The following is a 23,212-nucleotide window of genomic DNA, read 5'->3' on the forward strand; positions in this document are numbered from 1 at the left end:
TTTCAGAGGAAATCTTTGTATGAAATCATAATCTGTTTGCTAAAATCCAATCATTTTGGCCTCTCGATTCAATCACTTTCAAAATCTAAAGCATGCACTGTTTTGGTCCTTTTTGGCAACATATATACGAGTCGGTTTGTACCTTAGATATTGTTAATTAGGTACATAAAAGAAATTAAAGTGCTTAAACAAGCGTTTTCCCTAAATCATACAAGAGAACAAATAAATTACAAAACCCACACCAATCTTGAATTTATTTATTCTTTTATTGGATTACAAATCAAAGAAATGGACATCTATGCCATGTGCCACAACTTTATTCAGAACATGAAATGAAAAATCAGATGATAAAACAATCTGATCATATCGATACGGAGCTATACATGACATATTTATTATATATATTCTGTAGCCGGTCATCATCAAGCTTCAACAGTGCTTCCAATTCGTTTTGGATCCCCAAGCAAAACGAAAATTGTTTGCTTTTAGACAGGCTCAAGAACACAATCCAAAATTGAACTAACATAACAAAGCTGCATCCATCCAGCAAAACCTGCTGATCAAGGCTCAAACTTTTGTAATCGGGAAATAATGACCCCGAAACGCCAAATCTGCTTCAAAACCGATCAGTTGAGTTAATTCATGTGTTAATTAACTTTATAACTTGCTAGCTGGAAAGTAAACATTTGCGTTGAAGTATCGTAATGAACTTACATTTTAATTAAGCTCCACGAACTGCTCCAGTGGACGTTTGAAGTCCCGGGTTCAGGATGTTCGATTGATCTAAAGGGAAAAAAAAAAACACATGTTTTAGATATGAAGAATTTTAATTGTTACATTAACAAGCAAATTAGATTGCTAAGTACTTACGAAGCGGAGATTTGTTTACGAAGAAGCAGGCTGCAATGATAATGTAGCACAGCAAAAGAACCAATCCCTTCAGGTAGTGGGAACTGCCATCCTATAAAATCAAGGAGAAAGTGAGATAAATGGTTGCTTGCCAGTTAATGAAGGAAAGCTGATTAGGTTAAGTTTAGCAATATTAGATTGTTAATTAATTACCTGTAATGTGAAGGCCACAGCAAGTATTGATAAAGCCAAAGAACCAGTCTCAATGACACTGAAATTGAGATCCATGTTAATTCCCATTATCCAAGCAATGATCACGCACAACGGAACCTGAAAGTTCATTTAAATGGCATTAGAAATTAAGCTTGAATCAAATTTGAAAAGAAAAACTAGCATTATATATTCTTAGTGTATATATACTTACCACAAACATGGCAATTTGAGTTGCAGACCCCAAAGCAACCCCAAGAGTTATATCCTGCGTTTATCCGAAAAAATGTACTGGAGAACTTAGATTTCCAAATAAATAGTGGCAACAAAAACGTGCTGGAAAGATTAATCTTAATTATGTTTAGAAATGCACTGAGAAACTAATCGATGCGATTGATTGAAGACTCACCAGCTTGTTCTTGAAAGCAAATATGATTGCTCCTGCATGTTCTGCTGCATTGCCAACAATTGGTAGCAAGATTATGCTGATGAAGCTGACAGACAAGCCCCAAGAATCTGCTGCTTCCTGTTGAAAAAAGTTGTGAGGAAGTTTATATTAACATAGTAAACAACATAAGGTAACAAATTCAATCAGGGTGGTCTGACTTTTACCTCAATTGTTCCCACAACATACTCAGACAACAAGGCAATGACAGCAGTCATCCCAACCAGCCACACAATTCCACTCCAGAACCCTATATCAGGCGTTTCTTCAACAACATCATCATCGTCCGCTTCCTGATCATAACACCATAAACAAAATGTCTAGGTTAGTAATTATCAATGCTGCTAAAAATGTCCCGCAAATTTCAGTTTCAAGAGTATTGCATAACAATATTCTCGCCATGCTTGTGCTGGAAGACTGTGAATCTGAACGACACATTAGGAAAGATTCCGACATATTTTGTGGTCCAAATTGGCAAAAGAACATTTTCCCACAATTTCCTTAGTCGAACACCAGATTGTGAGATCATGAAAGGTGCAATTAAATTAGTTAACTTATTTAATTATTTACCTCCTGAGCTTCAAATAATTCGCGGTGTGTCCACAGCTGGAAGACTATGTATGCAGCGTAAGCTAAGAGCATCACAGTGCTGCTGGCTCTGGACAAATGGAGTGTGGAGTCCACTCCCATACCAGTAGAGCTCCCTGCAGCAGCAAACGTGAACAGCATTGGCAGCAAGTGGCACAACAGAGCCAGAAGCAGCATGAGGGAGTTCACATCAGCTTGTCTCTGCATGAACAACAACCAAACAACATATTTTAGATAAGCATGAAATGAAACCATACACTATCCAGGACAAGGATAAGTTTAAAAATGAAGAGATAATTGTTGGACTGTTATATAGACTTAATACGTCGACTTCCAACATTTATAAATTTCACCGAACAACGGCCATAACATTTATACAATTCGATTGAAATAGTCTAGTTCAAGCCGAGCCAGCTTACCCTGTCATATTTTTGTTCTTTTTTCATGTTGGCAATGCCACCACAAAAGAGAGAAGTGCCGAGGACTAAGAGAAGGTTTGAGAGAATGGAACCCAGTAGAGAGTACTTCACCACTGCTACTTTGTGTTGGGCTAGGGCAAATATTGCAATTATGAGCTCTGTAGCATTGCCACAGGTCGCATTTAGAAGGCCTCCCACTGCAAACCCAAAAATAAATAAATTAGAATAAGATAAATCGATCATTTTCCGTGCGTATATGAGAAATTCATAAATCAAGTTCCTTCTTGTCTTGCCCTTTTGTGTACTTATAATTACATATATATGTATGGTAGGGCAAATAATAAGAATGAAATGAATTACCTGTTGGACCGGTGTAATAAGCAATTTGTCTGCATTTTTGGGAAGAGAAAAGTACAATATTAGTGTGGTTTAATGCTTAGTTTATGTCAATGACAATGAAAATTACACTACTATAAGTACTAACATAAAATAGTGCGAATGAAAAGTTAGCACTCCTCATTTAATTTCTCGCAGTCAAAACCATTACGGGATTTTGATATACTTATGTGTGAGTCCGAGAATATAAGTTGTGCGTCAAAATCGCTACTAATAAAATTAGACTTACTCTGTCAAGAAGCTGACTCGTTCCGCTAGTGGCATGAGTCCAATTAAGCTCAGCGCAAACACCCAAGGCTGTTTAATATAAATTAGAATGTTGTAGTTAGAGAAAAACAGTCGGAACGGTTACAATCACAAAAGAATTAAGAACGGTTACGGTTATAGAAAAGAAATCAGAAGAGTTACAAGCACATAAAAGAAGTCAGAACGGTTATGGTCAAAAACATTTGCGTACATAATATATAAACGATATAAACTCATTAGATTTATGCACCAAGTTTAAACTCATTAGATTTATTTACCAAATGATATATTGAAATATCATTTAGTTTATGTACATGTATACTGGAGTAATCAATATATGCATAATTATTTGGCTCATTCTTGTAAGGAATCATTTCTCCTAACCTTAAAGGAAAAGTTTCTGCATAATTGTAAAATGGTAAGTAGCGCTGCAAGGAGGAATGAATTTTTCTAGAGAAGGAGCCAGATATTTTCTATTTTTATGCATAAGACATTAATGTAAGGATATGAAGGTAAAATAGTTTCACATTGGCGAAATGAGAAACTTTGTAAGGGCTTATAAGAGGTTGGGCTACTCCCCATATTGCCAATTGGTTTTATAGTAGAATTTCAACTTTCTTCATGGTATTAGAGCAGGTTGGCTCACGTGTGAAGCCCAACGGTCACACATGCTCCACGTCAAACCTTGCAAGGGCTTCAGTGGTGTAGCCATGATTTTCAAACAACGGGGTCATAATATCAACAAAAAAAGTTTATGCGGCCATTTTGCTGAACACCTAGTAGGCACCTTTCAATTCTTGTCAACATATGCTGAAAATTTATGTCGACATTTGTTAAGCTTGTCAAGGGTGATGCAGGATACTGGAAAGTAATGTTGAAGATTGCCAAGGCCTAGTAGGCACTTTCCAATTCTTGTCAACATATGCTGAAAATTTATGTCGACATATGTCGACATTTGTTGAGGTCTGTCAAGGGTGATGCAGGATACTGGAGAGTAATGTTGAAGACTGCGAAGGCCTAGTAGGCACTTTCCAATTCTAGTCAACATATGCTAAAAATTATGTCGACATTTGTTGAGGCTTGTCAAGGGTGATGCAGGATACTGGAGAGTAATATTGAAGACTGCCAAGGCTTTTCAACTAAAGTATTTCATATAAAAAGAGAGAAAAAGAAGATAAATATGACAGAAGAAAATAGAAGAAGTAGGAGGTGGGTGTTGTAATTTAGTTTGTCTTACCTGTTTATAGAGGTGAAATACAATACATTAACAAATATAAATGGGTTTTGAAGTTGTTGGGGTCAAGGACAACGAATAACTCTTTGTTGGCTCTGCCACTGAAAGGCTTATAAAAGGTTGGAATACTCTCCATATTGTCAATTGGTTTTATGGTGGAATCCCAACTTTCTTCAATTAATCTTTTAATTGAAAATATGACTGTAACCCCTCAAATTCAATTTTTTTCCATATAAAACTCGACATAATTTTTTTACTCAAAAAAACCCCAATGATTAGGATACACCTAAATGAATTCATTAATTACATATTACTTTACACATTTTTACATTTTTTAGATGCTTAAAATACCCCTATTGCATATTTGATGTGCACAATTAATTCTATGCAGATTGTAAGGAGAGAGTTAATGATTTTGCAAAATGAAAAATAAGACATTAATGTTAAAAAATTCATTGCATATTAATATCAAATATGAGAATTGTTGGCTTAATTCTATGTGACACACCCCGACCTGGAATGTCCGCTAGGACTCCGAATCAAGCTGTGTTGGCCCAAACTGACACATCCCGACCCGGAATGCCCACTAGAACTCCAAATCGAGCTGTGCTGGCCGACACTTAGAAGGTGACGAAGCCATAGAATGTGATAATGTGTAAAATGTGAATAAATTAAAAACTAAAAGCGCCTATATACACAATTGCGCGGTGAGCGGGTATGGACTAGGTGTCGGCCATCACAACTTGATTTGGAGTCCTAACGGACATTTCGGGTTGGAGTGTGTCACTATGTGCATGACATTATGAGTTCATATATATATTTTTACACAAAAAAAAAAAAAAAAAAAAAAAGAAAAGAAAAACCTAATATATGTAATAATACATAAAAAAAAAAGTAATTTACCTACCATGTACAAAAATGTTATTTGATTCAAAATGTGTGTGTGTGTGTATTTATATAATTAGACCATATTAATTTACCTACCTACTATTTGAAATATTCATTTCCAATTACACAAAATATTGTATACCAACAACAAAATATTGCCTAAACTTAGGAATTGGATCATGCTTTTGATTTTATCTTTTACCTACAAACAATCATATACATATTACTTTATATATTTTTACCAAAAAATGCCACTAATAGGCTAATATATGTAATAATACATGAAAAATAATTTACCTACCATGTATACAAAAATGTTATTTGATTCAAAATATATAATGTAGGTTTTCTCCAAAAAAAAAAAAACAATATATATAATCTAGGTGTAGAGTGTGTGTGTGTGTATTTATATAATTGGAACAAATTAATTTACTTCCCAATTAATGCAATATATATATATATATATAAAGGTAAATTTTTGGTGTGATATGGATAAAATTAATGCAATACAACATTTTATATATTTTATTTCAATTTTTCTACAACTTTTAATTTCAAATAAATTTAAGGATTAGGAAAAGTGGCATGGGTGTAAATAAATTGTATTAATAGGTCAATAGTGTTTTCATGTGGCTGCAGATTTTAAATTTGGATTTTTATTGGACATTTATATGTAGATGGATTTTCATCTAGGAATCATAAATTGTAAGGGCCAAAATCTAAAACATCATAATTTTAATCAAGTTTGAAAAATGACGTTTTAAAATTAACTAAATAAAAATGTTGTTTTTCACTGTTTTATTGAAACCCCTAAAGTGAAACTCACTCTTGCAAAGCCAAAGCACTGAGCAGCGATGGCAAGAGGGATGGCTGGGAATAAAACAGCGAGTTTAGTCCCCAGTAAAACCTCTTGCAAATTCGCCAGAAACTGTCTGAGAAGGGCACATGGAACTTTGGAGACAAGTGTGCGGTCGGACTTCTTCCGAAGTGAAGAGGATGACATGTTGTGCGCAGTCCGTCCGGTCCGGCCAGTCTCCTTGGTTAAACCCTTGAGGGTGCCATTTTCTAGCAGCCATGGCTGGTCGGGGTTTGAAGCCATGATCGATGGTGGTTCAACACAAAAATGTAGAAGAAAAACAAGGCAAGGTATGCAGCAGGCTCGCTATCTAGCTAGCTCAATAGTATATGTTGAGATGAAGTAGACTGGAGTTATACGGTTTAAATAGAGGCTTGCAATGTCTTTTGAATTTGCCAACTAGGCTTTCAGGAAGTTCTTTTTTTTATTTTTTATTTTTTATTTTTTATTTATTTTAATTTTTTAAGTTTTAATTTATTTTTTTAAATACAACTTACAGACTTATTACGGCACGTATTTCTTAAAATAAGAGATAAAAAATAGAGTAAATTGTAGCAAAGGTCCATCAATTTTAATCAAATTGGAGCAATGGTCCCTCAACTAAAAATTCATTACCATTGGTCCCTCAATTCATCAAATGTATAGTTATGATCTTTTTCATCAACTTCGTTAAAATTTTGTCAAAATAATCTATGTTGGAATGATCATTGCTACAATTAGGGTCCCTTAACTCATCAAAACGTATAGCTATGGTTCTTTTCGTCAACTTCGTCAGAATTTTGTCAAAACGAGTTATGTTGAAATGACCATTGCCACATTTGGGTTAAAGTTGAGGGATCATTGCTCGAATTGGGTTAAAGTTGAGGGATCATTTATCCAGTTGGAATAAAGTTGAGAGATCAATGATAATTGATTTTTAGTTGAGGGATCATTACTCCAATTAAGTTAAAATTAAAGAATTATTCCTACAATTTACTCTAAAAAAAAATAATAATATTTGGATCAGTGCCCATTTTACTCATTAACTTACTTGGCCCAATAAAAACTAGACATGTGTTAAATGTTTAAGTTTTATAACTAAATAACCAAACATCGTTTCTCTTATTAAACCCTTAACCAAATAGACCACTTGGTCTTTCTCCACCAAGTATGCGAATCTTACAAGCCATGGCCGGCATGGCTTCTCTTCTCCGGCGACCCTAACAGGCCACCTCCACCACCAATCCTTCTTTTCTCCAGCGACCCACCTCCAATCCCTCTCTTCTGCAGCAACTGTAAATAGTCGTCCTCCGTCGTGGACGACGGCCATTGTTAAGGACGGTCTCCCGCCACTGGATCGACGTCGTCGTTCCAAAAGAGTATTGCTCCGCGATTGCTAAAATCTACAGCTTGTATCTTGCAAACGATGGCGGCGGAGTCGACGAGGTAGCCGTGGTCGCGGACTTGTTGTGGAGGACGGAAGATATGTTGGACAAGGGAATGGAGGTGGGGTTGACGGAGGAGAGATGAATTGGCTGGTGAGATCTGCCATGGAAGAAGCAAGGGGAAGAAGATGCTGCTGTTTAGTTAGGGACATAAGGTGACAGTTGGGTGTTTGGGTATTACGTCAGCAACTGTTGGGATAGGTTTCAAATGACAGATGTTTAAATTCAATTGATCCACGTAGTGGTCAGTAATATTGGTGTGCTGATTGTCCAAAAAATAATATGTATATTCGTCCTGCATTAGACAATGCTACGCTTCTTAATCCTTTTTTTTTTCTCAAACTAACATGATACTATAACGCAGTTGATTTTTCGATACAATAATATAACGTGCAATTCAAATTCAATTCTCCATAATATCGTAGTAAATCTGGTGGTTAAGATTAAAAGAGGTCCAAATTCAATTCTCGATAATAACTACACACAAATATCTTACTTTGGTAAATGTTGATTATATGAGAAACCAACTAAATAATATTTGCAGTTTGAGGAATTTTGGTGTGGTAGTGTTCCTTTTATATGGTGATTGAGATCTATGTGCATATAACAGTATGAAATTTTGAGTACCCATAAAGTATGAAATTCTTTTTTTTTTTTTTTTGCATAACTTAGCTTTAATAATTTATATCTTTTGCACCTGAATTTTGCAGTTCAAAATATACATCTGATCATATGTTTAATTAAAAAATGGTCCAGAACATTGCATTTGCTCTGGGTAAGATATAAGGAATTAATAAACCAGTGTCGGCAGTGGCAGGCGTGTGTATAGGGTATATCAAATTAGAAAGGTACTCGCAAATCGACAATTTAGCAACTTGACGTTTATTAATTACGAACATAATAAGCCAAGGGCTATAGACTTGCAACAGATAATTCATAATATATGCCCCTTACTACTTCGTTCTAGTGATATTTTTCTTTACTTGTAAGTAAGATATCTTAGATTCAATTATCACCAAAGACGAATTTGAATCATATTAGTGTAGATAATATCATTTATTTAAAAAAAAAAAAAAATCATGACATATGTTGTTTGGTATAGAGGATTGTATTAGAATGAGAAACACTCTAAATTCAAGCACTACAAGAGGCGTAAGTTATGGAATTTTACGTGATGCCCAAAAATATAAATGAATCATTTTTTATTTTGAGGAGATTGTCATTTTATGGTGGATAGGAATCTATAAGTTTTCTTTTTGAGTAATATTCATCTCCTACCTCCAAGATAGTAACAAATTTACCATTTCTTCCTTTCAACATACCTTGCAAATATTGTGTTATCTATTCAAATCTAATCCTCATATTGCTAACTAATTAAATGAGTAGTATATTCATAGCAATCAAGAAAGAAAAAAACGGCATCCTATTTTTTACTGAAGATAAAATACTTGTTGTGCAATTCATGAAAGAATAGGCAAAAATTCAGTAGAGAAAGAAAAGTTGCATAAAACCCACTTGAAGAAAGAATACAGATAGAAAATTATTATAGAAAGTTGGGGTTTCACTATAAACTAAATTTACAATATGAAGAGCAATTCAAAATCTTATAAGTTCTTGCAAAGTTTTTACATTCACTGATGTGGAGTCTTTTACCTTTACATCCTCCAAAGGCCTCTCACGCGTGGCGCATTTTCCAGCCAAACATGTGAACCACACGAATTGGGTGAAATGAAGCATGTGGTGCCATTTGGCAAATGTGGGTAACATGCTCTGATACTATGAATAAATTTGAGATTCTACCGTTAAAGCAATTGACAATATAATGGGGAGTACCTCAATCTCTTAGACCTGCTCTAACTCTTAAAGTAAAACTCAAATTTTAGATTTTAAACTTACCCAAATTTGCTCCAACCCTTGGGCCAAATATAACTTTTAACCCAAAACTCATTTATAGGGCAATTTAGCCTATAATTTCCCCTAGGTTAGTGGGCTTGGTCAATATATGTATTTTTTTTTTTAGTTTTTATATTTATGCATTAAATCCAACGGCTAAGACCTAAAATAATAAAGTCTAATGGTAAAAAAAAAGATCTAATGGTCAAAAATTTAAATCCAACTGCTAAATTAATTCGAAAAAAAAAAAAATTCTTTCATGTGTATCATATTCTTCCATAGTGTTCCACAAGTTTCATGATGTCGGTTTAGTGATTTTGAATATTTACCTGAATCTACATATTTTTAGGTTAAAAATGTTTATAAAATAAAATTAGAATTACATAATTTTTTTTTAAAGTTACTTCAAGAACAAAATTATCCTAAATTGTTTCTTTAATAATTGCAGGCTAAAAATTTAATCTAGAAGGGTTGGTCCAGAAAAACTGTTTTTAGATTAAAACCTAAATTTTCTGGTTTAAAAAATTTAAGTTCTAACCTAGAAGTTGGAGATGGTTTTGTAAGTCCTTACAAGATTTTCCTTTCACCGATGTAGGACATCTTCACAAATCCTCTCACGTGTGGCGAATTTTCAAGTCAAGCACGTGGATAACACAAACTAGGCAACATAGAGCATGTGTTGCCGTTGGACACGCGTGGGTTAGCATGCTCTAATATTATGAAGAAAGTTGGGGTTCCACCATGAAAGCAATTGATAATATTATTGGGAGTAGCTCAACCTCTTATAAGCCCTTGCAAGAGACATTTTCACAAGCCTCTCACATGTGGTGAATTTTCAACCTAAACACATGGACAACAAGATTAGGTGACATGAAGCATATGTGGCCTTCAAGTTTCACACGTAGGTCAACCTGACTTGATACTTGAAGAAAGTTGGAGTTCCCCCATAAAACAAATTGGCAATATGGGGAGTAGCCCAACTTATATAGGTCTTTACAAAGTTTTTGCTTTCACCAATTTGGGATTCTTTTGTTAGAATGTGAAGGGAAAAGAGTCCTACATTGGTGAAAAGATAAACCTTGCAATGACGTACAAGAGGTTGCGCTACTTCCCATATTGCCAATTGGTTTTATGGTGGAACCCCAACCTTCTTCATGGTATCAGAGCAAGTTGGCCCACATGTGAAGTCTAACGGGCACACGTGCTCCACATCACCCAATTCGTCTTGTCCATGTGTTTAGCTTTAAAATCCCCACACGTGAGGGGACGTGTGAGAATATGAAGATAAAAGAGTCCTACATTAGTGAAAGGATAAACCTTGCAATGACTTATAAGAGGTTGGCTACTCCACATGTTACCAATTGATTTTATATGGAACCCTAACGTTCTTACCTTCACATCCTCACAACTATTAACGTGTTTTTTTAATTATTAATTAAATAATTTCACATTGATTTTAAACCACGTATATCCAATATAATTATGAGGAAAAAAAAAACAAATAAGTCCAAAGGTTAGCACATAAAAAATTATACGCAAAATATTTTCTATGGAGACAACAAAGAGAAATAATATTAACGATGGTGATGTCATGACTCATGACCATACATATGCAAATATACAATTGCGTATTATTTTTTTTTTTTAGTATTAACTGGGCCAAATGCATGCCACATATATCAGATAATGATTGAGAACTCTCAGAAGTAGTTGTGTACACAACCCTGCGTATACTTACATACGAACCTTCCTGGAAACTCCTCCATGGATCGATTATCTCTGATCATATCTCTAAATTTTAATCCCAAGTAGAACAACTTTAGACGGTTATGCTTAGCTTTCCATGCTCGAACAAAATCTCGAGTGAGCTATATCATGAAGTTCTTGCTAGGCAGGAATGGCAGGCTCACATGGAGTTGCACATGAGCATATACGATCGTTTTTGTTTTTGATTTGATATTTGTTTGTTTGCTTTGGATGGTCTCCGCCTATTACGGTATTACCCCGTTGATTTTACGTTGGATATTCACATTCCAGCGTGACGATGTCTCTCGAGATGCCTATGTTGGAATAAGAGACTGCTTAGGGAAAGAAAAGATTAATTTACGTATCAACTATCAAGCCACTTTCTTGCTTAATTGCCATACACATACAATACAAAACTACCTTCTTTTATGCACTTGGGTATGTTTATAATTTGAACAAATTAATGAGTCGTAATCAACTAATTAACAAGAAGCAAAGTGACAAAATTAGGGAAGGTAGAAAGAAATTTCGTGCTATATCATACTATTTAAGGACAAATTCCTATATATATGTTTGCGGCTCGATTAGATTTTCAATTTTGCACAATATTTACAGGTGAATTTCGGGTGTCCAAGTTTGAAACTGCGCTATCAACGGTTGTGTTGTTTGAAGGGTTTAATTCTTGCTAGTTGCTTATTTAGTTGTAGAATTTATGCTCCATTTAATTTGCTTATTTTGACTGCATTCTATCATGTGTTCATGAACGTATATATGTACACGTATGCTCATGACCCTACTCTTAATTTTCAGCTTTGAATTTCTGACATAAGTTGCTTTCACAGCTTCTTAAATATAAAATCTTCTTTGGGGTTACTCTATTCATGAAGATTATTAAGCAACCAAATTTACATTTGACTAGTATTTTCTTATTCATAAGTTGATCTCTACTGTCTCTGATAGCCTTTTTAAAATAAAATAAATATGTGTTTGAGATATAAGGAAAGTATGTTATAGAAGTGGTGAAGAAGAGAGGTGGGAGGGAGAAAGGAAGAAACAAATTAAGAAGAATAATTTTTTTTTTTTTTTTTTAAAAGTCTTGAAAGTATAACAATTTTTTTTTTAACAAACAATAATATCTACATGAAGAGAGTGAGGGAGTTGGTTAAGTTTTAAAATGTGTTTGCCATAATAATGTGGTTTAACTTCGCATTTGGCGAGAATCGAAACCTCTCACTTACAAGTGAAGAGGAATATCACTAGCTAGGCCGTTGTATTAAGCAGCTTAAAAGTATAACAATTACAATTGTTTTTTTGTTTTTAGTTTTCTTTTATGTGCATTTCGTCTACCTCTCCGTAAAAAAAAAAAAAAAAAAAAAATACCAAACACAACGTTATATTGTGTGCTTTTCTCCGCTCTTTTATCTTCTATATATAAAGGGAGCACACTAAAATGGTGAAGCTTCAATGTCCCCAAATAGCCCTCCCTAATTAGAATTCTAAAATAAAACAATTAATTAAAAAAAATCCAAGCTAAACAAACTGTCACACGCATGTATATCTAATTTTCTCATCTATTATCCCTTTATTTATAACACAACATAAGAAAAATAATTATCAAACGGATCATTTATTTATCGTCTTGCGCTGCCATGCTCAATTAATTTGGTAATTAAAATTTTTGAGGCCAAATTAGTATGTACTGTAATGAGTGTGGTAAAATTCTGATGTGGTCCCTTTCGTTAAGAACGATATATATATATATATATAAAAACCTTTGAATTACCACTGTTAGTTGTTCAAAATCTATATTGGTTGCTTGGAAAAAAGTACGAATTGGTTTCATAGAAGGGAAAGAAAGAATTACTTTGTCATATATCAACCTCAATCATACTTCGATCCTTATAAACCATTGAATTATTAGAGCTCTTATCACATTATTTAACATCTACCCACACTACAAAAACATGTCTTGCTCTCGTTGATTATGTCTTCGCTAGAATATCCACATACACCTCTAAGTATATCTGCCCTCCACTCGATCCCTGACTGTGGAACCCTAGACAGAAGTTTCCACGAAGCTTCCTCCATCTGTTTAGGTATCCAGCCCATATCTTTGTGGCCACGTCCGCGACTCCGTACACATCTCCATCACGTCGTTCTCTATATGTACATGCAAGATTTGGTACAAGATCTCAGCTGGGTCGTGCATGCGATTTACGGAATACGTTTTGGATGCATAAGGACGGAACAGTTGTTCTGGGATGTAATCATACGTGGGGTGTTGGGAACAGAAATTTCCACGAACTTTCCTCCCAATCAGGGGTCACACTCTTAGGGCACGTTTGGTTGAAGTGAAGGTAAATTTAGCGATTTACATGACATTACTGCTAGTTTACTGTGTTACGTTCGATTTTCGTTAAAGGCGAATTTGAACTCTATAATTACTAACTCATTGTAAAACTTAGCGCACTCTTCACGTTCTTAGTGTAGATATTATCGTTTGCTATAAAAAATTAAAAATATAAAAAAAAAAGATGACATTACGATTTAAGTTGCGTTTTATATATTTAACTCTATGCACGCATGTCAATATTTAGACTAAAAGAGAAGAAAGAAAACAATCGAATTAAATTAAAATCTACAAATGATGCAGAAGAAGTCGTTCAAGATTTGGACTGTGTGCTGCTGATAGTGAGAAGGTTCACGTCATTACCATATTAAAGCCTGATTAATGTACTAATTGTACCATCCACAACTTACTTTTCTACTTCCGTACCAGTCACACCTAGGGTGGTTGACTATACATATACTGGTAAAGCTCAACATCAAAGGCAAATCTAGAAAAATTTGGATTTTGTACTTTAGCTAGTGGAGAGTTTCATATATTTGGATTTCCTAATTATCAAATAATTGAAAGAATCGGTAAGATTGGGAATCGAATGATCCCAGAAGAAATAAAAGGTTGGTTGACAAAATGAAAGGAAATAAATAAAAGGTTACATTGTAATTTTTTATTTTTTATTTTTTTGAAGAGAGACGATAGCTTTTATTGAATCAACAAAATTCAAACAACATTAATGAGGGCCTTCACAATCGGATCCGGAGGCTCCTCAAACCAACAAAACTCAATAGGAAAATACATAGCCAATTTGGCCATACCATGTGCCGCAACATTCGTAGAACGGTGCACATAACAAACCTGAGAATCCACAAGGTTCACAAATTAGCACAAATGTCATCCAACAGAAGATCCATAGGAGAAGACCCATGGAATCGGTTGCCAACAACTTGAACCACCTGCAACGAGTCACATTCCACAATAATGCGATCCAAATTCCTTTCCACTACCCAACGAATTCCCTCATGGATTGCCAGAAACTCTAGCATAGTGGAGCACGATGCAAAAGGTATTTGGCAAACAAAACCTCCAGCATAGGTACCAGCTTCGTCATGAAATACCCCTCCTACACCACCCACATTCGACGTAGAAAGGAAAGAACCATTAACATTGACTTTCACCCATCCGGAGTGGTATATGTACACTTCAATTTGAACAGTAATACTATAAATAATAACATTTAAGTATAATTTCCTATTTTAACAATGTAATCTGACGACTACACCGTAAATGGTAACTTTGTTATTTAGTATTTTTACGTGTAATTAATTATATTGTTAGATGATTATGTAACTTAAGAGTGTAATTTTGAACAATTATAGTGTAACCTTATCTCATACATTTGATGTGAACTTCTTGTTGTATCTCATACATTCGATGCTGTAGTAAAACCATTATGATGCAATGTAATTTTATCATATTACTATTAAGGGAGGAGGAAGGTTCAAAACTTTTACAATAATTTAGGAAGAGGAGTTTCAAAACCGAAACACATGAGTGAAACCCAGATACTATTCATTAGGATAGTGAACCACATGCTCATTTCTTGGAAATGTGAAATGTGATGAAAAGAATAAAAGTAAAACCACTTAGTACTACAGTCTAATAATATTCATCTTAATTTATAAGTGAAAGGTCTTCGATTAGAATATTATGATTGGCGAGTTTGATGTCAATTTATTCTCAAGCATCCTTTAGAGCTTGTTTGGAAGTTTTTTTTTTTAAATGACTGAAAGCGTTTTTAACGAAAATATTTTTGGGTTCTAAAAGCAATTAAAATGTTTGCTGTAAGAAGCACATAACTGGAACTTGGAGGAAACATTTTAAGTGTTTTTTTATGATTCACTTGTTCTAAAAACATTTTTAACAAAAACGTTTTCAGCCATTTTAAAAGCACTTCTAAACGAGCTTTTAACTATTAAACTATAGTACGAAGTATTAGATTTAATTCTCGCGGATTGTGAGTTTAAACTAATATATATGATTGGCCCATTATGTAGCCTAATTCAAATTTCCGACCTCTTAATATAAATAAATAGTCATATTAAAAGAAAAATAAAAGAATAAAAGAAAAACCGTAGCCAGGGCTGGGAAGCCCTTTATTTGAATAACAAATCAATCTGGCCAATGTTAACGAAATCAATTGGGCCCAAATAATTTATCTCATCGCAGGCTAAGGAAGGAAGCATATTTCCACTTTTGGGAGTGACCTTGAACCAATCCTGCCCTCAAGTTTCTCCGACGTCAATCAAAGGATGTGAATACTGCCTTTAATTCATAACTGGTCTCATCAAGTTGATGCTAGCTATTTGTTTGTTCTGCGGAAACAAATCAACATGTTTCAAATATGGTTTATATATATATATATATATATATATATATATGCGTGTAGAGAGCTTTGAGAATTGAAAAGGGTTGGTGTTTACGGCATTTTTAATTACCGGGAGTGATTTCTACACGCCTCTTTTTACCTTCCGTTCACGCCTATTGAAGTTGACCACCCTTGATTCAAACCAAAGACCAAAATAGAATAGTGGTGTACAGGATGTGAAAAAGTGTATGCAGAAGTCATTTCTCTTCTAACGACTCACCGATCGAGGGGTGTTTCGTATACGAAGAAGCAGATTCCAATGACAATGTAGCAGAGAATAAGAACCAATCCTTTCACATAATGTGAAGTCCCATCCTAAAAAAAATCAAGGTTAAAAACATATGAGAAAGTATGATATACTTAATATATATGAAGTTATGTATGATTAATCATGTGAGTATTACTTGTAGAGCAAAGGCTGCTGTGATCACTGCTAGAGCAAATGACACTGTCTCAATCAGATTGAAGTTCAGATCCATGTTAACTCCCATTATCCAACCAACGACAGCGCAGCACGGAACCTGCGTCATGCGTATATAAAGAAAAGAGTTTTAGTTAATGGAACTTTTGTTCTTCTGGTTTGGAAAGACACTACAGTAATTGAGCTTAGGTTATGAACACGAACCACGAACATTGCAATCTGAGTTGCAGACCCCAAAGAGACTGCTAAAGATATGTCCTGCCATTGTGCAAAACAGAAAAATGTAAACTTAATTATAGCTTCCTGCAAGAAGAGGAGATCAATTAATCAAAGATAATAGGATTACTCACCAACTTGTTCTTGAGAGCAAATATGATCGATCCTGCATGCTCAGCTGCATTTCCAAGAATCGGTACAAGGATGAGGCTGAGGAAGCTGACTGACAAACCCCAGGATCTTGACGCATCCTAATATAATACACGAATTCAGTGAATGTGCATGTCTTGATGAGAAGGTTTACAAACCCACTAAACAACATAGTGTACTAATTAATTACCTCAATTGTGCCCACCACATACTCAGACAGCAAAGCTGTGATGGTAGTGACAACAAACAACCAAGAAAATCCACTCCAGAAACCGACCTCAGCCACATCTTCTTGAACATCCTTGTCGCCATCAACTTCCGATACCTGCTAAGTTGCATTTTTCCTAATGAATTAGCCGAGCTCTAACATTTCAACAACTTGTTTTTGTGAAGGGAAGCACTGAAAATGCAAGTTTAATGCACATATCATCAATTGCTTTAACATAAATTCTCTTTGTTTTGGGATCTTCATTCTCTTATATCAGTTCAGTATGAAGACTTGCATGACAAGTAAGCAGAAAAAAAATAAACAGATGAAAAGTTTCATCAATGGTAGCATGAATTTTCATGTAACGATTCTTCTGTATTATATAATTAGATTGATGCTTTTATTATATCATCTATTTCCTATGCAGTACTCATCAGACAGAGGGTGGAATCATGAAAATAAAATCATGATTGCAGCAAAAAAATTAGGATAATTACTTGCTGAGATTCGAAATATCCATGGTGAGTCCACAGTTGGAAGAATAAGAATGCAGTATAAGAAAGTAGCATTACGATACTAAAGGCCCTTGAGATTTGGAGTGTTTGGTCCGCTGCTACTGCAGAGTCCCCAGCGTATCGAAGCAACATCGGTAGCATGTGGCAGAATGTGCCTAGCAGTAGAAGGAGAGAGTTCACATTCGCCTGTCTCTGATGAAAACAATATGCATATAAAGTTTATAAGAAAAAGCAATTCAGGTATACGCAGCAACATATAATTCGGATAATTTAAAAAGAAAGTTCAAACCAAAGAATTACGGAAGTTAAAATCCGAAAATTATTCTTAGTATTCTTACTCTTTCAAATTTTTGCTCCCCTCTGAGGTTGGCAAGGCCACCGCAGAAAAGGGAGGTGCCAAGGACCAAGAGAAGGTTGGAAAGAACTGAACCCAAGAGAGAATACTTGAGCAAAGCTATGTTATTTTGGCTTAGAGCTGATATTGCTATGATCAGCTCTGTGGCATTACCAAATGTTGCATTCAGAAGCCCCCCAACTGCAAACCAAAACCACAAAATATTGTGAGAGTCAAATTCTGTTAATGTCAATTTCATACTTCAGTCTCGTTCTCCAAGGGTTCGTCTTGTCAAGGATTGGATTAGATTCGATAACTCACTATATTCAAGATATGTTTAAAGAAGTAACGAAGAGATTAGAAGGCATAAAATTCATTCGAGTCTAATCCCTTCTAATCCATTCGAAATGAAAAATTATTCAGCTCTACGTACGTTCGACATAACCTTGAATCGTATGTTTTATCCAATACCATCAAATCCTAGGCACCAAACGAGCCGTCATAAGTAACAATATAAAAAATAAAATAAAAAATGAATACAATTTACCTGTTGGACCAGTGTAGTATGATATTTGTCTGCAATTTGAAGTACAAAATCATAGTGGCAAAGATTAATCCAAGCATAATTTTGAAGAAAGTCTAACTGATTGTGTAGAACGCCTTACTCTGTAAGGAAACTGATCCGCTCAGCAAGTAAGGTTATTGCAAGTAAGCTCAGAGCGAAAATCCAGGGCTGTCAAAAGACGAAGGTTAGTCGTTTTTAACACGCCTTTTTATAGCCCGTAGTGATTTTCGTACTCCTGTTAAGTCACTTGATTCTCTTTTGATTAAAATGAAAATGGGTGCGAAAATCACCAAAAATGCTGAGTGAAAAAAATATTAAAAAATATTCAATTTAGAGTCCAACGGATAAAAAAAAGAAGTACGAAATTCATCACCAAATTGTATGGAATATTTAATGTTAATTAAGTGAAAGCACTCACCTTTCCGAAGCCATAGCACACAGCAATAATGGATAGAGGAATGGTGGGAAGGAGAACTGAAAGCTTAGTCCCAAAAAGAACAACTTGAAGATTTACGAGCAACTGCCTAAGGTGGCGGTTCTGGACACCATTTGCTAGTGAAGGATCCGACTTTCTGCGCAGCGAAGACGCTGACATTTGCCTGGCTGTCCTGCCATGGTGGTTGTTCACCTCCTCCGCCTCCTCCCTTGTGTCATTGATAGGGTTGCCGTTTTCCAAGAGGCATTCTTGGTTGGAAGCCATTTTTGGTTTGAGAGTTAGAGATCAAACCCCGGTGCAAGGGGACGGACATAAACACTCTGGTTGAGAGTAGAGAGAGAGAGAGAGAGAGAGAGAGAGAGAGATTATTATGTCATCTGAGTAATGAAGGGACACATATTGTATCGGCATGCATGTTGCCAGATGTGGAGACGGTCACAAATGCATGTCAGTCACAGAGCAAGCAAAACATTAACTCCATCAGTTTATTGTTGAGGTGTGCCATGAGTTTCAAGGCCCATTCATATTGTTTCCTTTTGTGCATGGAAAGAGATCATCTTCGAATTTCTTCCACCTAATTCTCTTCATCAAATAATTCGGACCCTTGAAATTTGATCCAATGACTACAAATACAGGCCCACTCTAAAAGTTATAATAACTTTAAGTGTTGGATCAAATTTCAAAGACCCGAATTGTTTGATAAGAAGAATTAGGTGGAAGGGATCTAGAGAGGATATCTTTCCTTTGTGCATATCATTTTTTTCAATACGATGTCATGAGTTTCATGGCCCATTCATATTGTTTCCTTTTGTGCATATCATTTTTTTCAATACAATATTCTAATTTACGAGAAAAATTATTTAAATTGAAGTACAATACGATATTCTCTATATTATTCTAATTTCCAAGAACGATGATTTAGATTGAGATGCAATATGATATATTCTTTACATTTTTTTAATTTAAGAGAAAGATGATTCAGATTGCTATACAAAAGGACGGGTAAATTGACCTAACCCACATCTATCCGGATATCTTATTATGAACTACATAAATTGCTCAAATATTCGTAGGAAAAGAAGAATTTGATCCACTGACCTCCCAACTTCCAGAAGCCACCAATCCTCGACTAATGTTTTAGGCAATTTTGACAGTTGCTTGAGTTTCTCCTTTGCAGAAATTAAAAAAATATAAAAAATCCCATTCGAAATAACCATGTTATTTGGAAGCATTGGCAACGGCTGTCTCCACGTCCCATGAAGAGACAAGCCAGGCTTCTTTTGGGGCCTATATTTGTTCAAATTACCTCAACCATAACCTTGCATATTTTTGGCTTAATTTCTTAATTTGGTGGATTAACATTAACCAATTTTTGGTAAATATTATTAACCATCCATCCAATTAGTATTATGATGGATATTCTTGGAAAATCTAAAAACCACCACACTAACGAGAATTAGAATTCACTTTGGCCAATCGATCAAGATAATGTACCCGCATTCTTACAAGTTAGTAGTGTAGAATATCAATTTGTCAAAAAAACAAGGGAAATGTTAATCCTTCATGTCCAAGTCTTTATGTGTACTTAATTATCTTTAAACAACATCAATAATAATTAAGACATAATCAAGACAAACTAAGGATTGTTTAAATATCTTCAAAAGTTATTCTGCTACTTCCTACATTCCCATATGCAATTGCAGAAAGATCAAATATTGATATCAGCCACCCAAAAAAAGGGATCGCCTTGCCAATTTGGGACTTCGAATGGCTACTTCTCAAACAAATATAGCTTCTAAACCTTCTCTATTTGGTCGCCGTGGGAAGTTGCTTCTCTTGGTTTGATGCAGTATACACGAGATCCCAGATGCTTTACTTCAAGGCCAGCATCCTCGCAACCAGTGAAGAAGAGTGATTCATCCTCTTTTCCGATTCTGCGTCTCCAACTCATCAGAAATGCTGGCCGGGGCAAACTAAAAGAGTTTCCTGTGAGCAAGAGGTGAACAAGAATGAGCATAGTGTCAACATATACTACTTATACTGGACAAATTTGTCAGCATAGTACCACCACTTTGTTCATCCTTTGCTTGAGGCTGTACTTTACCATCCTTCGGCTTGTAAGATTTGAGGAGAAACAAAAGGGTTTTTATCAAATTTGGATACTGCTTCACATCTGCAAGTAGTCAAGAAAAAGGAACCATTAGCATACCGTTAATGTGCAGCTCCATGAGCATCAGTTTATTTACAATCAAGAGGATATTCAGTACTACAAACATCGGAATAAAGATTCCGACTCTCCAAGGTTTGAAGAAAGATAACTGAGTGAAATCACAACAGGAGAAACTTACACAATAAGATATCACTAGCAATGATTAGGTCCCAGTCTGGATCAGCAGTAGGGAAACTGTCGCCCCATGTATCTGAAAAATTAGCATCCATCTTATGAATTTAATAGAATCCCAGCACAAATTTAAGAAACAGTCAGTCAATTAGAATTTCAACACACTATGTTTTTAGGCAGTAAAAGAAACCCGAGATAAAAAACAATAGTAAAATAAAATGCTCAAGAGTGAAGAAACTGAAGGACAACTCAGTCCAGAAAAGGATGACATACGCTTTATATGAGGAAGGACAGGTGTAATTCCATTTACCCTGCAGTTATGAGCTATATTATCTTCAATTTCCTGATCATTATAGTCTGATGTGGTAATGTCAAGATTAAACAATCTTCGTAGAAAAATTGCCAAAGCACCCGTGCCACTGCCAATCAGTAGACAAACCAACATCAGCTTACAAGCAACAAAGGGTTTCCCCTATGTGAAAAAAGCATCCATGTGATGCAGTCAGTACCTATGATCAACACTAAAAAGTGCGAGGAACAAGAAAAAGAGAAGGATTCAAGTAATCCTTCCATGCAGGAGTAGATGATTGCATACACATATGGAAGAGAAACAGTCGAGAAAAACCTGCCCAGTTCAAGACAATGCCTTCCTTCAATTGATGGCCTGTGTTCAACTAACCATTCTGCAAATGCAAATGTCCCAGGCCAGAGTAAATTGGCATTCAACTGATGAAACGAAAATTCTCGGACGACCAACTCCTGTACCAATCCGAACCACTTATCTTAGTTTAGAGTACTAAAAGTTCTATACTACCAAACTCTACAAAGAAGCAATCAAGAACCAAGCTGAAATATAAACTAAAACTAGAACTCGAAATAATTCTTTTGGCGTTCAACGAAAGGTCGAATACCCCCTGAAACGAATGCACCTAAGCACTCAATTCCACGGAATCGAACTCATATATGTGCTTTTGAGTTTTGATTTATCCATGGAACAAATGATACATATGAATGTAAATGTTGTTTCTAAACTATAAATCGATCGCGTAAAATTAAACTCTAACCTGTTTACGAAATTTCATTTCATTAAGTGATTTCAAATGGGAAAGAGATTAAAAAAAAACACAAATTCAACAAATCAGAACAGAAAAGAAAAAATATGAAAAATTACAGTTAGAGGAAGTGAAAGACAAATTCACGTTTCTGGGTGTTACCCAGATGAAGGAATAGACATACCATCCCAGGAAACTCGTGCCTCCTCTCTACGAAGTTTTGCTGGCTCTCTGTGTTTTCCTCACCTGCAACTTAGACCCACTAAGTTAGAGAGAGAGAGAGAGAGAGAGAGAGAGAGAGAGAGAGAGAGAGAGAGAGAGAGAATATACCACTGGAAGAGTCATCGTCGTCATGAAAAAGCGAAGATGGGGAAAAGAGAGCAATGTCCATCGTCGTCGTTCTTCTGCTCAGAAACAGAAGCTGCGAGGAGGCAAAACCTACCCGGAGAAGAAAACAAGGATTGGAAATTAAAATCCTGCCCCCAAAACAGTAAAAATTCAGAAATCAGTCTCAATATTTTGAGTATTCTTCTTTTCTTCTTGTATTTGAGGGAAAATATTGTTAATTCCCCCCTTATATTTGAGAAACTCTCGCGGTTTACCCAATAATATTTTATCATTTTGTTTCCAAATACAAATAGGTTTTCGTTCACAAATTAGGAAATTATTAAATAATTTATGTTCTTGAAATTTAATCCAACGGTTACAAATAGGAGCAAACTCTAAAAAGTTATAATAATTTTAGTCATTAGATCAAATTTTAAGTGTCCGAATTACATAATAAGGAGGATTAGGTGGAAGAAATCTGACCACAAATTAAACATCAAATACTTCAAAGTTTGAATTTTCTGTTCTTTTTATTTTACTTTTTATAGAATGATTTTTTATATTAAGATTTGAAAGAATAAACCTCATCATCCACTAAATTTGTAACTTAGGAACACTTCTAATTTTGCTCTTCAAAATTTTTATATTTAAAATTAAAATACATTTTTTTAACAAACGATACTA

General features: G+C 35.1%; 3 protein-coding genes across 5 annotated transcripts; all 3 read right to left on the minus strand.

Moving 5' to 3' along the window:
• Nucleotides 1-227: 227 nt before the first annotated feature.
• On the minus strand, nucleotides 228-6,454 carry LOC137723704 (vacuolar cation/proton exchanger 3-like). 2 transcript variants are annotated; one of them, XM_068462896.1, is made up of 12 exons: nucleotides 6,102-6,454; nucleotides 3,137-3,204; nucleotides 2,872-2,900; nucleotides 2,512-2,708; nucleotides 2,075-2,293; nucleotides 1,672-1,797; nucleotides 1,469-1,585; nucleotides 1,274-1,327; nucleotides 1,063-1,179; nucleotides 871-961; nucleotides 715-783; nucleotides 228-611 (listed from the first exon to the last, which is right to left on the minus strand). In XM_068462896.1, exons 1-11 carry the CDS (start codon nucleotides 6,372-6,374, stop codon nucleotides 722-724), a joined length of 1,353 nt encoding a protein of 450 aa, XP_068318997.1. In that variant the 5' UTR covers nucleotides 6,375-6,454; the 3' UTR covers nucleotides 228-611; nucleotides 715-721. The 2 variants fall into 2 exon arrangements, with proteins under 2 accessions (XP_068318997.1, XP_068318998.1); XM_068462897.1 differs by having other exon boundaries at nucleotides 228-614.
• Nucleotides 6,455-15,597: 9,143 nt separating this feature from the next.
• LOC137723143 (vacuolar cation/proton exchanger 3-like) lies at nucleotides 15,598-19,161 on the minus strand. The gene is made up of 11 exons (XM_068462314.1): nucleotides 18,791-19,161; nucleotides 18,473-18,540; nucleotides 18,355-18,383; nucleotides 17,812-18,008; nucleotides 17,456-17,665; nucleotides 16,941-17,075; nucleotides 16,735-16,851; nucleotides 16,589-16,642; nucleotides 16,368-16,484; nucleotides 16,184-16,278; nucleotides 15,598-15,910 (listed from the first exon to the last, which is right to left on the minus strand). The coding sequence occupies exons 1-11, from the start codon at nucleotides 19,070-19,072 to the stop codon at nucleotides 15,898-15,900; spliced, it is 1,317 nt and encodes a 438-aa protein (XP_068318415.1). The 5' UTR covers nucleotides 19,073-19,161; the 3' UTR covers nucleotides 15,598-15,897.
• Nucleotides 19,162-20,438: 1,277 nt separating this feature from the next.
• Nucleotides 20,439-22,723, minus strand: LOC137723609 (uncharacterized). Of its 2 annotated transcripts, none has more exons than XM_068462807.1 (7): nucleotides 22,532-22,723; nucleotides 22,386-22,447; nucleotides 21,775-21,908; nucleotides 21,423-21,568; nucleotides 21,157-21,228; nucleotides 20,877-20,981; nucleotides 20,439-20,794 (listed from the first exon to the last, which is right to left on the minus strand). In XM_068462807.1, the coding sequence occupies exons 1-7, from the start codon at nucleotides 22,590-22,592 to the stop codon at nucleotides 20,604-20,606; spliced, it is 771 nt and encodes a 256-aa protein (XP_068318908.1). In that variant the 5' UTR covers nucleotides 22,593-22,723; the 3' UTR covers nucleotides 20,439-20,603. The 2 variants fall into 2 exon arrangements, with proteins under 2 accessions (XP_068318908.1, XP_068318907.1); XM_068462806.1 differs by having other exon boundaries at nucleotides 20,874-20,981; nucleotides 22,532-22,720.
• Between the last annotated feature and the right edge of the window lie 489 nt (nucleotides 22,724-23,212).

Source organism: Pyrus communis, chromosome 17, assembly GCF_963583255.1.
Source record: "Pyrus communis chromosome 17, drPyrComm1.1, whole genome shotgun sequence".
In the NCBI taxonomy this organism is placed as follows: Eukaryota; Viridiplantae; Streptophyta; class Magnoliopsida; order Rosales; family Rosaceae; genus Pyrus; species Pyrus communis.

Bases quoted from the DNA above. Each gene is read 5' to 3' on its own strand.
- LOC137723704 (XM_068462896.1), bottom strand. From the start codon at position 6,374: ATGGCTTCAAACCCCGACCAGCCATGGCTGCTAGAAAATGGCACCCTC. The intron at 3,205-6,101 runs GTGAGTTTCACT...TATATTAAACAG, and splicing joins AGTGCTTTGGCTTTGCAAGA to CCTTGGGTGTTTGCGCTGAG. The intron at 2,901-3,136 runs GTAAGTCTAATT...CCAAAAATGCAG, and splicing joins CGAGTCAGCTTCTTGACAGA to ACAAATTGCTTATTACACCG.
- LOC137723143 (XM_068462314.1), bottom strand. From the start codon at position 19,072: ATGGCTTCCAACCAAGAATGCCTCTTGGAAAACGGCAACCCTATCAAT. The intron at 18,384-18,472 runs GTAAGGCGTTCT...TTCAAATTGCAG, and splicing joins CGGATCAGTTTCCTTACAGA to ACAAATATCATACTACACTG. The intron at 16,279-16,367 runs GTAATACTCACA...GATTTTTTTTAG, and splicing joins CAGCAGCCTTTGCTCTACAA to GATGGGACTTCACATTATGT.
- LOC137723609 (XM_068462806.1), bottom strand. From the start codon at position 22,592: ATGGACATTGCTCTCTTTTCCCCATCTTCGCTTTTTCATGACGACGAT. The intron at 21,569-21,774 runs GTTTTTCTCGAC...ACTGATTGGCAG, and splicing joins CATTGTCTTGAACTGGGCAG to TGGCACGGGTGCTTTGGCAA. The intron at 21,229-21,422 runs GTATGTCATCCT...CTAATTTTTCAG, and splicing joins TGTCCTTCCTCATATAAAGC to ATACATGGGGCGACAGTTTC.